General features: G+C 58.4%; 3 protein-coding genes across 3 annotated transcripts in view; 2 read left to right on the top strand and 1 right to left on the bottom strand.

The window, feature by feature from the left end:
• FAM187A (family with sequence similarity 187 member A) overlaps positions 1-710 on the top strand; it is a 1,442-nt gene extending 732 nt beyond the window's left edge. Inside the window, exon 1 of the mRNA XM_079327735.1 lies at positions 1-710. This exon is cut by the window's left edge and continues 732 nt beyond it. Coding sequence (XP_079183861.1) covers positions 1-570 — 570 coding nt within the window. The 3' untranslated portion in view covers positions 571-710.
• Positions 711-3,785: 3,075 nt separating this feature from the next.
• Positions 3,786-7,561, top strand: GFAP (glial fibrillary acidic protein; the record flags this gene model as incomplete). The annotated part of the gene is made up of 9 exons (XM_079328048.1): positions 3,786-4,237; positions 4,741-4,801; positions 5,174-5,269; positions 5,335-5,496; positions 5,779-5,904; positions 6,065-6,285; positions 6,470-6,513; positions 7,154-7,239; positions 7,495-7,561. The coding sequence occupies 9 exons, from the start codon at positions 3,786-3,788 to the stop codon at positions 7,534-7,536; spliced, it is 1,290 nt and encodes a 429-aa protein (XP_079184174.1). The 3' UTR covers positions 7,537-7,561.
• A 4,671-nt stretch (positions 7,562-12,232) lies between these two features.
• On the bottom strand, positions 12,233-15,881 carry DNAAF19 (dynein axonemal assembly factor 19). Its single transcript, XM_079327794.1, has 3 exons — positions 15,546-15,881; positions 14,808-14,940; positions 12,233-13,361 (listed from the first exon to the last, which is right to left on the bottom strand). Exons 1-3 carry the CDS (start codon positions 15,680-15,682, stop codon positions 12,894-12,896), a joined length of 738 nt encoding a protein of 245 aa, XP_079183920.1. The 5' UTR covers positions 15,683-15,881; the 3' UTR covers positions 12,233-12,893.
• Between the last annotated feature and the right edge of the window lie 187 nt (positions 15,882-16,068).

Here is a 16,068-nt window from a genome sequence, read left to right as displayed (position 1 = left end):
TTCCCCAGCCTCCTCCGCCTCCGCAGCCCCGAGGTGGCCGTCAGGAGCTGCCTGGCCCCTTGCCCGGAGAAGGAAGCGCCCAAGGAGGGCGTGCAGTCCATCTCCAACATCATTTTCAAGGTGGGCAAGAAGCCCCAGCTGCCCAATGTCCCCATCCAGTACCACAGGCAGCCCCCCAAAACCGACCTGGTGATCTCGTGTCCGGGCGCGCGGCCGGAGCACGCCGTGGCCTGGGACAAGGGCTCCGTCCGGCTCTACCGCTCCCGCTACCTGCTGGGGGCCAGGAAGAACATGAGGCTCTTCATCGACCACGGGAACCACCTGCACCTGCAGCAAGTGCGCAGGAGGGACAAAGCCACCTACTTCTGCTGGCGGGAGGGAGAGCTGGTGGCCGGCTTCCAGCTCACTGTCACCTACGAGCCCCGGCGCCAGCGCAGCCCCACCGACCCCGAGTCGATCTTCGTCATGAGGACTGTGGGCATCTGCTTTGCCATCATCATCTCCATCTTCTTCCTCATCCACCTGTCCCGCTACAGCTACCTGCTGCTCAGGAAACCAGCCAAGTTATAGCAGCTCCCCCACAGGACACTTGGGCACCTCGGGTCACCCTCACATAGGAAATTTCTAATGTCCACTTTCACAGATTTTGGTTTTAACATTTTTTTCAATGTTTGTTTTCGACTTTTTGAAGGGAAAATAGTTTGGGTTTTTTTCAAATTAATCTGGCAATTTTCTTCAGAGCTCTCTCTGCTTTTGAGGTGCTCTTAACTAACCCAACTCAGCACAGAATTGGGGGTCAATATTTGTGCCTGACAGAGTTATCTTACCATCCCAAAGGTGGTGGCATTTCTGCAGAGTTTCAGCAGGAGCAGGATGTGCCCTCCAGGCTCATCTCCTGTTTGTGGATGTGACTCAAGGATTTCAGCATTCCCAAGAGAAATCCTGCTGTGCAGGAGGGCATTGTGGGTCCCAGCACTGCTCTGATATTTGAACCATGTCTGTCAGTGGTGCTGAGCCAAACACCTGGTGATGACATGAGAAGCAAAATCAGGGATGGAGGCAGGAAGAGATAGAGCTGTGGAAACCATCTGCATCTCCCACATCCAGTGATGGGGCAGGGCACAGCTGGTTGGGTCTTTGAAGGGCAACACACCCACCCAAAGCCCCAGCATGAGCGGGGGTGGGCTCACACACAGAGGCAGCTCCAGGCCTGACTCTCCCTGGGGACTTTGCCACCAAACTCGGCCCCCAGGCAGCCTGACAGTGTCCCCAGGGCTGTGGGTGCCAAGCCCAGGGCTGGTGCAGGCTCACCCAGCAGCACTGCTCCATGCCTTTCCCTCTGAATCCTTAAAAATCACCCAGTAGGATCCAATGTGCTTCCCCCACTGCCCTGTAACCCCCTCACACCTCCAGGAACAGCCCCTGCAGGGACAGAGGTGCTGGAAGCTGAGGACTGCTGCTGAATCCTCACCAGCCGTGGTTTGCTTGTTGGGAGGCAGAGCTGGCAGCAGGAAGGGCAGATTTCCAGCACAGCTCAGGGATTTGTGCAGGCAGGAATCCAGGACCCACCAACAAGCCCAGCTGGGAGCTGGCTGGAAAAGCATCCAGACACCTGGGCTGCTCCCTGCAAGCAGCAAGGGCGAGGCACCAGGCTCAGGCTGCAGTGACAGCCAGAGCCTCCATCTGCCCAGGCAGCCTGACAGCCCTCTAACCGTTCCCTTTTGGGCTCCCATGGGACTCCCCATAAGGGGATCCAGGGTTCAGGAGCTGCTCTGAAAAAGGCAGTTTCTGTGGGGTTGGGCTCCATTGTGGCTTTTCCCCATCTCCATCACCCCAGGGTCCTGTGGGCGTCTCTGCACCCTCTTCTGGGCCCGGGGAGGTCTGGGCATCCTTCTCACTGTCCCAAAGTGCAGTTGAGTGGTGGGGAAACCTCCTGGGGCCTGACACTCTGTAGAGTGATGAGGAAAAGGTTTTGTTCTGTATCTCCCCCCTGCTCCAATCCCATCACCATCCCCATGTGATGCCCCCACTCTGGGACACAGACCCCCAAGCACCCAACCCAGGGACCAGTGTTCCAAGCACCCTTGTGATCCACTTCCCTGCCATGCCAGGGCACATCTGGCACTGTCACCTCTGGCTCCCTGCAGCACTCCTCCCTGGGAGCAGGGCTGGCATGGGGACAGATCCGTGTGTGCTGCTGTCCCACGGGTCACCAGCTCTTCCTGGCTCCTTCCCTGCCCGGCAGCAGCTCAACTCACCTTTGTCTCCTTGAGCCTGGAGGCTGCCAATTAAAACTCCCAGTTCGTTTGTCTCATTAAGGGGGGCTGGGGAGCAGGAGGAGGGGGAGCCCAGCTCTGCCTCCCGCCGCTGCCGTGCTTTGATCCCGCTGCGTGGGAGCCCGGAGAGAACCAATCCCTGGGGAGCAGGGGGTGCCCACACAGGACCCCAAAGCTCCCCAGCCCCTGCTGTGTCCCCCCTCCACCTGCTGGGCACCCCGGGGAGGGAGGCTCCCTGTCACTAGAGCTGTGACACAGCACGTGTCTCCAGGGATGCCACTGTTGTCTGGGGACACAAGAGCCACTGGGGATGTGTAGGTGTCCCAAACCTGGAATTTCTGTGGGCACAACTGGTGACACAAGCACAGGACAGCCGGGGGAACACGGCGCTGGCTAGAGACAGGGAGCTGCGGGGGATTAAAGAAGGATGTGGGAGCTGTCCCAGTCCCACCAGTCCCACCAGTACGGTCCTTGCTGGCTCTGGGTCTCCCCAGAATGCACCCACAGGGACACAACCGTTGTCACAGCCCTCCTCAAGGGCCACTGTTGGTGGCCTAGTGATGGTGGCCGTGGTCCAGCGGGATGTCCCCGTCCCAGGGCAGGCAGGAGCCTTTCCCGGCCAGCGGCTGCCATCTGCTGCCAGCGGCGGGGCCAGTCCCCATCCCTGCTGCCGTCCCTGTCCCTGTCCCGTCCCTGTCCCTGTCCCTGTCCCTGTCCCTGTCCCTGTCCCTGTCCCTGTCCCTGTCCCTGTCCCTGCAGCAGAGTCCCAGGGACCCCCCTGTCCCCCAGCTTCACCCCGGCTGCCTCTCGGGGCACCCACCCTGGTGCCCCCACGTGTCGCTCATGTCCCCAGAACGCCCCCATCCCCTCCCCGTGCCCAAGACCCAGCCATGCCCCAGTTTGCGCCATTATGCTGTGACTGGGAGGGACGGGCCCCGTGCCCGCCCCTGGATCCGGTCCCCCACATTCCCGGCAGTGCCGTGCCCTGGCACCAAGGTCCTTCCCGGCTGTGCCACGGCTCTGGCTCCGCACAAAGCCCCTTTCAGCTGCTGCGGAAAGCCCCTGGCAGCCAGTCCTGGCCCCTGCCATGTGCCACCAGGGGCAAAAGGCCCCCAGACTGTGTGACATGGCCATGCACACTCAGGCGTGCGGGATGAACACCTGAACACCTGCCCGGATTTGGGACGGGGACCGAGGCTCCGGGGCCACCAGCCAGCGCTTGCAACAGACCCGGAGGCTCCGGTCACTGAGCAGCCGGTGCTCATCAGCAGCACCCCAGGCACCAGCGATGGTCAGCGAGGGGGACCCGCGGCCACCGCTGTGTCCCCACCCTGGCACATCCCCCCAGCCCCGCAGTGCCCGCGGGTGGGCAGGGGCTGTGTCGCGGTGCCAGGGCCGGGTGCCAGGGCACAGCCACCCCTGCTGGCGCCGTGCCGGCCCCTGGCTGCTGCCCGGGGCTCCGGGGCTGCATAAAACCCCGGGCCGGGCACACCGCGCCCACCGCCCGCCATGGAGAGCCGGCGCCTGTCCTCCTCCGGCCGCCGCCTCGGCCCCTCCGTGCCCGGGTACCGGGTGCGCCCCCGTAGCCCCCCGGGCCGGCCCCGGGCATCCCGCAGCCCCCGGCTGAGCCCCCGCCCGGGCTCGGGCACGGTGGATTTCTCGCTGGCCACCGCGCTCAACTCGGAGTTCAGGGAGACGCGGACCAACGAGAAGGTGGAGATGATGGAGCTCAACGACCGCTTCGCCAGCTACATCGAGAAGGTGCGGCAGTTGGAGCAGCAGAACAAGGTGCTGGCGCTGGAGCTGAGCCAGGCGCGGGGCCAGGAGCCCTCGCACGCCGACATCCACCGGGAGGAGCTGCGGGAGCTGCGGCGCCGCCTGGAGCACCTGGCCACCGCCAAGGCTCGCCTGGAGATGGACAGGGACAACCTGGCCCAGGACCTCGGCAGCCTCCAGCAGAAGTAAGGCACTGTCCAGCTTGGGGGAGCCTGGGAACCAGAGTGGCCCACTTGGAATGGGTGTCAGGGGGACTACCAGGTCAGAGGGGGCACTGGAATCACAAGTGGCAGCAGGGACCAGCATGGACATCAGGATGGTGATCAGGATCTTTCTGGTGATGGGAACCGTGGTGGTGACAAGGAGCAGGGTGACCCCTGGGATGAGAATGAAGTCCAGGGTGTACCCAGGGGTCAGAAATAGGAGCAGCAGCTCCTATACCTGAGACAGGAGCAGGGTAGCCCTGGGCACCAGGGCCTGGTGTGCACCAGGACTGTCATGGGATATGGGTGACCCCTGGGATCAGTATGGGATGGTGTAGGGGTGTGTGTGGGGTGGGCACAAGAGCTGACCTGGGTTGGGGGGTGCTGGTGCTGTGGGGCTGTGTTGGCCTAGGGGGGTCTGTCCGTGGGCTGAGAGTGACCAGCAATGGTGCTGGACATGTAACTGTGCCTCTGCTCTGGCACAGGCTGCAGGATGAGGTGACTCTGAGGCTGGAGGCTGAGAGCAACCTGGCTGCCTACAGGCAGGTGAGAGCACGGGCCAGTTCCCGGCTGGGCTTCCTGTGGGAATGGGCAGGGATGGGGTGGGGGTGGACAAGGACATAGCAGGGACAGGAAGGGAGGTAGCAGGGATGGGCAGGAGCAGGAACTGAGGGACTGGTATGTGTTACAATAGTAGGGAACAGGAATGGAGCAGGGATGAATGGGAAGGGCAGGGATGGACAGATATGGAGCATGGATGGGCATGGCAGGAGCAGGCAATGAGGGACTGGAAATGCTGTGATGGACAAAGGCAGGGCTGGGTGAGATTGGGGGGAATGAACATGACCAGGCAGCTCAGGACAGAGGAGACCCTTGTGGCCAGTTGGGACAGTCCCTGCTGTCCCCCCACGGTGACAGGACGTGGACAATGCTGCCTTGGCTCGCCTGGACCTGGAGCGGCGCGTGGGGACCCTGCAGGACGAGATCACCTTCCTCCACAAGGTCCACGAGGAGGTAACCCTGCTCTGGGGCTGGGGTCCCAGCTTCAGGGGGCTGCCCTGACCCCCCTGTCCCCACAGGAGCTGCGGGAGCTGCAGGAGCAGCTGGCCCGGCGGCGGGTGCAGGTCGAGGTGGACGCGAGCAAGCCGGAGCTGACGGCCGCCCTGCGCCACATCCGCAGCCAGTACGAGGCCATGGCCACCAGCAATGCCCAGGAGACCCAGGAGTGGTACAAGTCCAAGGTGCAGTGGGAGCTGGTCACCCACAGATGGCTGGCCTGGCTGTCCCCTCCCGGGGTGTCACCATCTCGGGGCTGGGGTTGATCTCAGGGTTGGGTGGTTCTTGGTGATGTGCGGGGTTCAGGATCTCTGCTCTCCCCGTTTGTGCCAGGGATGTTTCTCCTTGCCAAGTGTTCCTGGGGCCATGTCCCTGCTGTGGAGCAGAGCAGGGCTGTGTTCCCACACTGTCCCACCAGACCACGTCCCTGCCCTGTCCCATCCTATGGCACACGTCCCCTGTCCCAGTTTGCAGACCTGACGGACGCGGCCGCCCGGCACGCCGAGGCCTTGAGGGCGGCCAAGCACGAGGCCAGCGAGTACCGGCGGCAGCTGCAGGCCCTCAGCTGCCACCTGGAGGCTCTGCGGGGCTCGGTAGGTGACAGCCATGGGCTGCAAGGGCAGGGACACGGCCTCAGGGAGCCACCACCATCAGGGGCTCCCTGGCAGGACCACCTGGATGGGCACTGGGGAGAGCCCCCAGTGCTGGGAGAAGGTGGCCATGGAGGGTGTCACGGCCCCCCCTGGTCCCCAGAATGAGTTCCTGGAGAGGCAGCTGGGGCAGCTGGAGGAGCGCTATGCCCTGGAGACAGCGGGATACCAGGACACGGTGCAGCAGCTGGAGGAAGAGATGCAGAGCCTCAAGGAGGAGATGGCCCAGCACCTGCAGCACTACCAGGAGCTGCTCAGCATCAAGCTGGCCCTGGACATGGAGATCACCACGTACCGCAAGCTGCTGGAGGGCGAGGAGAGCAGGTGACAGCTGGTGACAGCTCTGTCCTGCCCCTCACCCCAGCCCAGCCCAAGTCCTCATGGTCCCTCTGGGGTGTCTGGCTGGGTTGGGGACCATCCTCCAGTCCTGCTGCCACAGCCCCAGGCAGGTGGAGCTGGGGGACAGCAGGACCTCGTGCTCTTCCCCATGGTCCCGTTGTCCCTGCAGGATCACCATCCCTGTGCAGAGCTTCTCTAAGCTGCAGATCCAAGGTGAGGCTGTGCCCCACGTGTGGGCACAGGGACTGGGATGGTGGCAAAAACTGGGGTGGCTTCTGGGGGCTCTGTAGCAGGAGAAGCCACCTTTGCCATCCCTGCCCCATTCAGAGGAATCAGGAGGTTTTTCTCTGAATCTCAGGGAACCAGGACTCCTGGTGCTCCCAGGGTGGGGGAGGAGGGTGCCATGGCCGTATCCCCAAGGCTGAACATGTCTCCAAGGCCAATGATGTCCTCAACACTGATCACATCATCATATCCTCAATGACAACCATATCCCCAAGGCCAACTGTGTTCCTCAGTCACAACTGTGTCCCCAAGGACAACCTTGTCCCCAAGCTCAATCACATCCCAAAGCCATCCATGTCCCCATGGTCGACAACATCTCCAAGGCCAGAAATGTCCCCAACTGTCCCTGCAGCTCAACTATGTCCCCAGGATGCATCAGATCCTACAGCCTGCCACATCCCAAAACCAATCATGTCCCTGAGGCTGGTTGTGTCCCCAGGGGTGCTGTCTCTCATGGTTCAGGCGTTTCCAGCCCAATCCATTTTCTTTGGGCTTCTCCTCCTGAGTGTGGCTGGAAGGCCATACCCTGGGCAGGGTGTCACTGCCTTGTCCTGCCTGTGTTCCCCAGAGACCAGCCTGGACACCAAATCTGTGACAGAAGCCCATGTGAAGAGGAGCATCGTGGTCAAAACCGTGGAGACCCGAGACGGAGAGGTGGGAAATCCTCATTTGTGTCACCCAGGCTCCATCCCCACCTCCCCAAGGGACTTGCACAAGGGGCCACCATCCCTGAGCCCCACAAGCAGCCCAGGCAGGGAGCAGTGATCCCAGAGAGTATGGCACGATGTGCCCTGGGTCATGGTGGAGCTGAGGCTGGCAGCTCGTAGAGAAAACTGTCCTGTCCCTGTCCCTGTTCAGCCGGTGGCAGAACCCCATCCCGGGCTGACGGTCCCTCTGCTCCCCCTCCAGGTGCAGAAGGAGTCCAAGCAGGAGCATAAGGAGGGGCCGTAGGGCGGGGGAGCCGCAGCAGCCGCAGCTCCGCGGGTCCCGCCGGGCCGGGCACGGGAGGAGCGGGGGCGCCTCTGCGGGGGCATCTCCCCCCCGTGCCCCCCCATCTCCCTCCGTGCCCGTGCCCAGGGTCCGGCAGGGGCTGGCAGCCAGCGCAGCGCCCGGGGATCCCGCGAAGCCGAGCTCCCCAACGGAGAGCCGCATTCCCGGGTGCCGGGGGTCTGGGGGCCATTCCTGCCTCATCCTGGGTGTCCAGGGACAGAGGCTGTCCTCTGCACCGATCAGACAACACGATGGTGCCCAGAGGGTCTCCCTGCATCCACTCTCTGGTCTGGGAGATCCTCCTCCGTGTCCCCAGTGCACCCAGAGCCTGAGCACCCTCGGGTGGGGGATGCGGGGTGCGAGGTACCGGCTGGAGAGGGACATTTCCCTGTCACCAAGCGCTGGGGGAGCTCAGCTGGGAGGATGGAGGGGCAGGGGTGGAGGAAGGGGAGCTCTTGGGATGGTGTCAAGGGGTGACAAAACAGGCGTCAGGAGGGTTCCTGAGGGTGCTGGGATGCCCGGGGTGGGTTGTGGGGCTGCACAGTGGCCTCAAGGGCTTCTCCTGGCACAGAGCTATGGGACTGTCCTGATCCCACTGTGACCACTGTGTCTCCAACACTGGCAGGAAAAAGCAGATCTGAGTGGCTCATTGTGAGGGGTGACCCACATCCCTATGGCAGGGGAATCTCGTGCAGGTGAAAATGGAGAGGAGAGGGGTGCAGAGGAGGAGAAGGAAGGTGTTGGGGCACCTGTGAGGGTCTCACAGCACAAGGTGCCACCTGCAGCCTTGGCTGAAGCCACTGACCTGAGCAGGACCTGACATAGGAACCCAGCAGCACTGCCGTGCCCTGCCAGCCTTGGGGATGAGCACACAGCTGCCCTTGGCTGCCATCCCCTTGTCCCCTCTCTGGTGGTGTCCAGGGTGGGAATGCAGGGGGATGGTGCAGGGCTGGGACACCACGAGCAGCCTCCCTTGCTACTGAATTAATGCACTAATGCCTAACTGAATTAATGCACTAACGAGCTGCAGCTCGGGATGAGAATAAAGCTAATGAACACACTGAGCTCCCATGGCTGTGCCTGCATCCACCTCTCTGCAGCAAGAGCAGTGGGATTTTGGGATTATCTGGGGGCCTCTGGGAGCCCAAACCAATCCTAATGTTGCAGGGGGATGTGCTCAGGGCTGAGCCCCAGGGCACGGATACACTCCACAGGGGACTGAACAGAGGGGAGGGGTGCAGGGATAACACCCACTGCCAGCAGTGGGGTGGGAGAAATCCCCTTCCCAGGAGGGAATCAGGGATCTGTTGCAGGTTCTTCACCCTCAAACCCAGCTCCTTCCCCACACAATCCCAGGCTGCAGCTCCTGGGAAGCTCCCAACTCTCAGCTGGGGAGATCCTGCACATCATCAACATGGTTCAAGGGCCAGAGCATTGCTGGACCCTCAGTGCCCTTCTGGACAGAGAGATTTTTGTTGGAATCCTCAAGCCACATCCTCAGAAAAAGGAGATGAACCTGGAGGGCACATCCTGCTCAATGCTGAGGATTAAGTGTCCACCAAAACCCTGCAGAGATGTCACAACCTTTGGGGGATGTTTGAGATGACTTTGTCAGGCATAAAACATTGACTCCCAACTGTGCTGAGCTAAAACACCCCAAAAGCAGCCATTTCTGAAGAAAATCACCAGATCAGTTTGAAAAATATTTTTTTCCTTCACAATTTAAAACAAAACAAAAGTTAAAAGGTATGGATTTGCTCCAGCTGAGGAGCTCAAAAGGAACATTCAGGGTTTGGGACACACAGTACTCACCATGGAAAACAAGGCAAACAAGGGTGAGAAAAGCAAGTATTAATTGGATTAAAATAGTTTGGTGGATGTTTTTAGCAGCCTCTTAGAAAAACAGCTGTAATAAATCATTGGTGCAGATCAAGAACTCTACACAGTTTGGCCAGAACATTTTGCACCAGCTCCAAGTATTCTTTTGAAAAGGACTTTATTGAGCTTTAACCCCCACTGCCCAGCAGTGGCAGAGCCAGGAACAAATCCTGGCAGTGTGAAATCCCACCTGGAGCAAACCCTGGTGTTATGGGTTATGTTTTGACTAGCTCCTCTCCCTACCCCCCACCATGGAGCTGCCGGCCCCTCCCCCGGGCTGTTTTATCTAGCCGGGTGTTTTTCGGCTTTTGGGGCTTTTTTGCCGCTGCTTCCGCTGCTCGCTGCTTTGGCTGCTGCTTTTGCCGCCCCCCTGCCCCCGTCCCCTCAGCTGCTCAGCTGCTTTTCCCCCCCCGGCTGCCTAAGCTGCCCCTCTCCCTTTCCCCCCCCGTCCCTAAGATTTGCACCGGCTCCAGAGGACACGGATCTGAACTTCGGAGACCACCTCTGGGAGTCTGCCAAAGAAGCTCTGCTGCCCTTCCCGGCGAAGATCTGCCGAGTTTATCTCAATTTGGGTCTGTGCTGGGAAGTGTTTCTTTTGTATTTTGTTAATAAAAAGTTTTTTCCACTTTCCCCTGAAGAAAATTCTTTCCGAGCTTAGTGAAGGAAGGAATTGTAAGGGGGGAGGGGACCCTTTGGAGGTCTTTTTTTCCTAAAATTTGTCCCAAACTTGGACAAATTTTTTTGGTGGCCCGTACGGGGAAGCCAGAAAAGTGGAAAAAACTTTATTCTAATAATATTTTGTTTTCAACTGTTGGTATTGGTATGTCTATTGAATCCAGAATGTCTTTTGTTGTGGGAGCCTGCCTGTATGGGTGGTTATTAAGTTTCTTTGAAGTGTTAATACCGTTATGGTCGTTGGGCTTGTTTACATATCCAGAGATAGCTCCGGTGCTCTCTTTAATACGAACTTTTTGTATTAAAGGGGTATTAACCAAAATACTCATCGGGCTAGGCTTGGTGATAATGGCATATAAGAGATTTATAAGAATGTTAGAATCGGCTTCAGGAATATATAAATCATGGCTTGTGTTATTTCTTAGCGGAGCAGCAGGAAAAGAGGATTTTCTGCCTTTATTTCCTTTCCTCTCCTCTGAATTAGTTACATCTGTATTAGAAAATATTCAGACCTCCCTGAATATTAAGGACATTATCTTTTTGGCAGTTAATTTGTTAAGTCTTTGTTGCACCATTTGCAGTTTATACAAAATTAAGGCCGAGATTTCTAAAGGGGCTGGGAGGACTCCTGATTTGGGAGTCAAGCTGGGCAGGAGGAATCTTGAGTGGAATGGCAAATGGGAGAAAATGGGCCAGATTTTAAAGGAGTTTTCTGACCCCATAATTTGGGAATTCCCATCAGAACAGATTCAAAATCCGATTGAGGTTGCAAGGTACTTAAAGGGGAAGGGTCAGGATGGTTCTAAAGAGAAAAGGATTATTGCAGTGAGCTGGGCCCTGGCAGATGCATATCGTACCCTGCTAGGCACTATAGAGCAGGAGACAGAGGAGAGGGAACAGGGAGATAAATTATCCCCTATCCCAGTGACTCAAGTTGCAGCCAACCCCCTAGGCCAAAACCCAGCAGCTAAACTGGAGAACAAGCCCCAACCAATGGCTGTGGCTACTAGTACGAGAAGTGGGAAACGCACCAAGAAGACTGATAGGCTAGTGGAAGATGATGATGATGATGATGCTGGAGAGGGACCTTCAACACCTCCTGATGTAAAATCAGGAGTTAAAACAAGTAATGGAAGAGCAGAGACTAATAATGAATCCCTTTCCCTAAAGGATCTTCGTGGTTTAAGAAAAGATTACACCCGGAGACCTGATGAATCTATTATTAGCTGGCTGGTTCGTCTCTGGGATGCAGCAGGGGAGGCCACAGTTTTGGATGGCTCTGAGGCGAGACATTTGGGGTCTCTGTCTCATGATCCTGTTATCGACCAAGGTGTGATGAGGGGAGCTAACCCTCAAAGCCTTTGGGCACGGGTCCTGGATAGCGTGGCACAAAGATATCTGTGTGCAGATGACTTATATGTGTGTCAGACCCTTCCCAGAGCCCAGCCAGGGGGGCAGCAGAAGCAGCGGCAAGCAGCAGCCAAAGCAGCGAGCAGCGGAAGCAGCGGCAAAAAAGCCCCAAAAGCCGAAAAACACCCGGCTAGATAAAACAGCCCGGGGGAGGGGCCGGCAGCTCCATGGTGGGGGGTAGGGAGAGGAGCTAGTCAAAACATAACCCATAACACCTGGCACTGCCAAATCCTGCCTGTCCCTACTGAGCTGTGCCAAAACAGTTTCCCACATCAGTCCTTGCTGTCCCACTCCTGCCCCGAGGGGAGGGGGAACAGGGACTTGGCAGTGTTTGACTGTTGATGGGAATTTCCAAAGGGAGGATGGTGCAGGGTGTCTGAGTGCCCATGGGGATGTTCCAGCCTGGATAGCTCTTGAATCCCTGCCAGCAGTGACCCATGCCACGTGGGTAAGGATGATGAAGATGATGATGATGATGATGCCCATATTTGCTCCCAGTGGACCCTGCCTGGATGCCCAGGTGGGTGAGGATGAACATGATGATGATGATGAAGTTCATGTTTATTCCCAACAGACTCCATCTGGCCCCTCAGCTCCACTCTTTGCAGCTCAGGTCACCATGAACTGGCTGACCTGGAAAGGCTCCCAGTGGTTTCACAGCCCCATCCTCTGTCACCATTCACACAATCTCTGCTCCACTGCATTTCTCCTGAGTCTTCCCACCAAACCCCAGGGATTTTGCCTTTCTCAAGAGGTGGGGATGCAGCAGGCTGCTTCCAGCCCTGACATCCTCACCCTGAGCCTTGGCACCACTCAAGCAGTGTGCTGTTCCCACCAGAGCAGGGGCTGTTCTGGCATCAAAACCCTTCATCCCCATCTTGGGTAACTCCAGAATGTTCTTATGTTGAAGTCTCCAGCCCTCAGCCATCCTCAGGAGTGCAAAGGCAGGAGGAATGGCCCCACAGCAGAGTGCAGGGACACACATGTCCCCTCAAGTGGCACCACAAAACCCAATATTCCCATGCCAGGCCTGGGAATGAACCTGGACCCTCCACCAGGTGCCTGGGGGTTTCTCCAGGGCAGATGGGAGTATGTGGTTCCAGCTGCTGGGATGACTGCCATTTGTTTGGGTTTCTCCTTCAAAACTACCACTTAGTGTTTTTTTTCCCTTGGTTTTCTCCTTATCCAAGAGACTTTCCCACACCCATCTGTGAGGACACCCTGCTCAGAGATCACAGCACCACAGCTTGGGAGCTAAACTTTATTTGTGCCATGGGTGATGGCAAAGTCAAGTTTTGACTTTTTTCTGAGCCTCTTTTACCCTGTTTCTGCTGAATCCTGGTGCTCCTGCTCCCTCAGCTGACCTGGTAACACTTCATCAGCTCCACCACCATCCTCTCCTCCTCAGTTTCCTTTTCCAAGTGGGTGTCCATGGCATGGGTTTCCCTCCCTGCCTCACAGCTGGCTGGGCTGCCAGGCTGGCCAGCAGCCTGACAATCCCTGCTCTGCAGCTTCCTGAACAAACCCTGGCTGCTCTCCTTCTCTGCCTGGCTCAGGAGAGCCACGTTCAGCCCGAAGCGCCCGGTGCCCACCAGGCTCTGCAGGATCTGAAGGATGGCTGCTCTGTCTCCAGGACAGATGTTCTCTGCCAAAACTGTCAGGAATTCCCCCAGGAGGCCAAAGCCCACATCAGCCTGGAAGATCCTGCCCAAGGCCTCCCCTCCAAGCTCCAGCAAAAACTGGTATTTCTCTGTGCCACTTTTGAAGCATCTGCGCCAATCCCTGTGAAATTCTGCAGCAGTCCTGGGCAGCTGGTCCAGCTCCTGAAGGACAAAGGAGACACTCAGTTCCTTTTGTTTTGTTCCCACTTGAAGACTTTGATCCCCTCACTCTGATCAGCCCATGGACCACTGAGATGTTTTCACCAGGGGCTTTGGCAGCACAAGGAGCTGCTGAGGGAGAAAAGGGAAAGACAAGGAAATGCCTTTAACCCTGAGAAACAGGGAACTGCAGGGGGAAAAGGGAAGTGTGGAGGAGATGTGACACCCAGTGTGAACACAGATGGTTGTGGAGTGACCCCAAGCCCAACCAGAGTCAGACTCTCTGCCTGGATGCACCAGCACTGCCTGGGAAGGGATCTCAAGGAGATCAGGGCAGGGAACACTCTGAGCACTGAGAGGAAAATAACAGGGAGTGGCAGAGGAGAGGTGGGAGATGCAAACCCCAGAAAATGTGCTGGTACCAGCTGGCATTGGTGGGTCTGTGGCAGAGCAGAGGCTGAAAGCTGAGTCCAAGTGGCATTCCTGGGTAAAGGAAATCCCATTTTATACCAGCTCTAATTAACTGAGCCCATCCCTGCTGGGTCACTGACACACAGGTGGAAGGAAGAGGCAAATGTGCAGCTTTTCTACAGCCAGGGAACAAAGCAAAGTGACATCAGCTGGGGCTGAGCACAGAGGGGAAAGCTCTGAGAGAGATCTGGAAATCTGAGCCTGGTGCTGATGAGATTGGGAGCAGGATTTGCTTGGGGAGATCATTGCTCAGTCCAAGGAAACACAATTTTTGCAACTCAGGAATTGCAAAAGTTCTTATAATAAACACAGGTCAATGAAACCCAGCATCATAAACCCTTGGGATTGTTTATAAGGCAATCCATGAAATTGCCTTATCGTGGGAAACATCCATGGGAACATCCAGTGACCAGGACACTGCAGGGTGGACAGAGCTCATGGCAAGGGCAGGACTGAGGGACTCCAATCACAAATGACTTGGACAGAAAATGTCCTGTCCCTGTTTCCCACCAGTGAGGGACTCAGTGAGCTCATCATGCTCAGTGAGGATTAACCCAACCCAGCCCTTTTCCATGACCATTAAAGCATGGGCTGTGCTCAGGCAACCTCTGCAGCCAGAGGCTGCTCCAGGCAGGATCCTGGTGCACAGTCCTGGCTCTGAGTCCCAGCTGCAGCTGCTGGGAGCTGGGAGCTACTCCCAGCCAGGAGGGGAAGCTCCCACACTGTTCCTGGCCTCCATGGGGGGCACAGGGAGCTCTGGGTCCAGCCAGACCTCCATTCCCACAGGGATGGAGCAGACTGTTCTTGAAGGGGCCCAGCCTGACCCCAAGCTGATCCAAACCTGAATATTCCAGGGGTCTGGGAGTGCTGGCTTGCACCCAGGGTGAGTCCTGAGTAACTCCTGCATTCCAACTAACACCCAGATGAGTTCTGAGTCATTTCCACCTGTGGATGAGGCCCCTGCAGCCTCTCCCTCACCTGTGGGATCTCCACAGTGTGGGTGGGTGCTGCCTTGGCTGGGGCTGCACAGGGATTCCACAGCACATTCCTCCTCTGTCCCAGCCTGTCCTTCTTCTCCAGAGGCTTCAGGTGTGAGGCCAGCACAATCTCCCTAAAGGGAACAGGGACAGGAGGGACACATGGCAAGAGAAAACACTTTGAGGCTTCAAGCTGCTTCTCCAAGCCAGATTCTGATTTTGGACTGTATGGATCACCCAGAGGGGCTGGACAGGCTGGAGGAGCAGGACCCCACCAACACAAGGATAAACCAGCTTAAAATCCCCCAGGGATCCCATCACAGGGACTGGCAAGATATTTTGGGGGAGAAGCCACTTGAAAGTGTTTTCCTGCCCCTCAGGGAGCAGGTGGCATGGGGGAATGGGACAGCTATGAATCCATGAATGGAACTGGGAAATGGGCTGGGAATGGGAAGGAGTGACAGAAGGTGTCCCCTGCTGGGGACGGTACAATGTTCTGGAGAGGGGACAGTGCCATTCCACTGCTGGCCACTACAGGCACCGGCCACGGAGCAGGGCCAGATCTCAGCGCACACTGAGGAGTTTGGGGACAAATCTCAGCCAGGGGCGAGCGGGCTCAGTGCTCGGGGCTGCTCCGGGCACCCCGAGGCTGCTGCTCCCCGAGTGCCCCAAGAGCAGCGCTCGGGGTCCCGCAGCCCCCGGACGAGTTCCCGGCCCCGCCGGGCCCCGAGCCCCGGACCTGAACTGGCTGTAGTCGGGGACGCCCTGGCGCAGCGCCCGCAGCTTGGCCTCGCCCTCCCGCTGCCGCCGCTCGTCCTCCGCCAGCGCCGCCCGCAGCTCCCGCTCCAGCGCCGGGACAGCTCCGGCCGGCATCATCCCCGGATCCACCCCGGGACCGCTCCTGTCGCGACAGTCCTGCCTGCGATGGCTTCGCGGACCCACTTCTGTCACAACAGCGCTGGGACTGGCCCGACAACCCCGATCTTATCGTGACACTCCTGCCCTGCGGTCCCCCACAGTGACAGCCTAAAGGCCGCGCACGTGGGTGGCAGCTGGGAACCTCTCCCCTGTCGCGATACCCTGACACACGGCCGGCGCCGGGACCCCTTGCTCTGTCGCAACAGCGCCGCGGGCTGACAGACACGTCGCCCCACGGCCGCTCTCTGTCGCGACAGTCCCGCCCCCGCCGCTGGAGCGCCGGGGCCGCGGAAGGTCCCCAGGGCTGCCCCAGCCGTGCCTGACAGAACCGGCCCCGCAGCCCC

The sequence above is a fragment of the Erithacus rubecula genome (assembly GCF_903797595.1).
Source record: "Erithacus rubecula genome assembly, chromosome: 27".
Classification (NCBI taxonomy): domain Eukaryota; kingdom Metazoa; phylum Chordata; class Aves; order Passeriformes; family Muscicapidae; genus Erithacus; species Erithacus rubecula.
The sequence above is the reverse complement of the archived record's forward strand: the minus strand, read 5'-3'. Positions and strand labels throughout refer to the sequence as shown.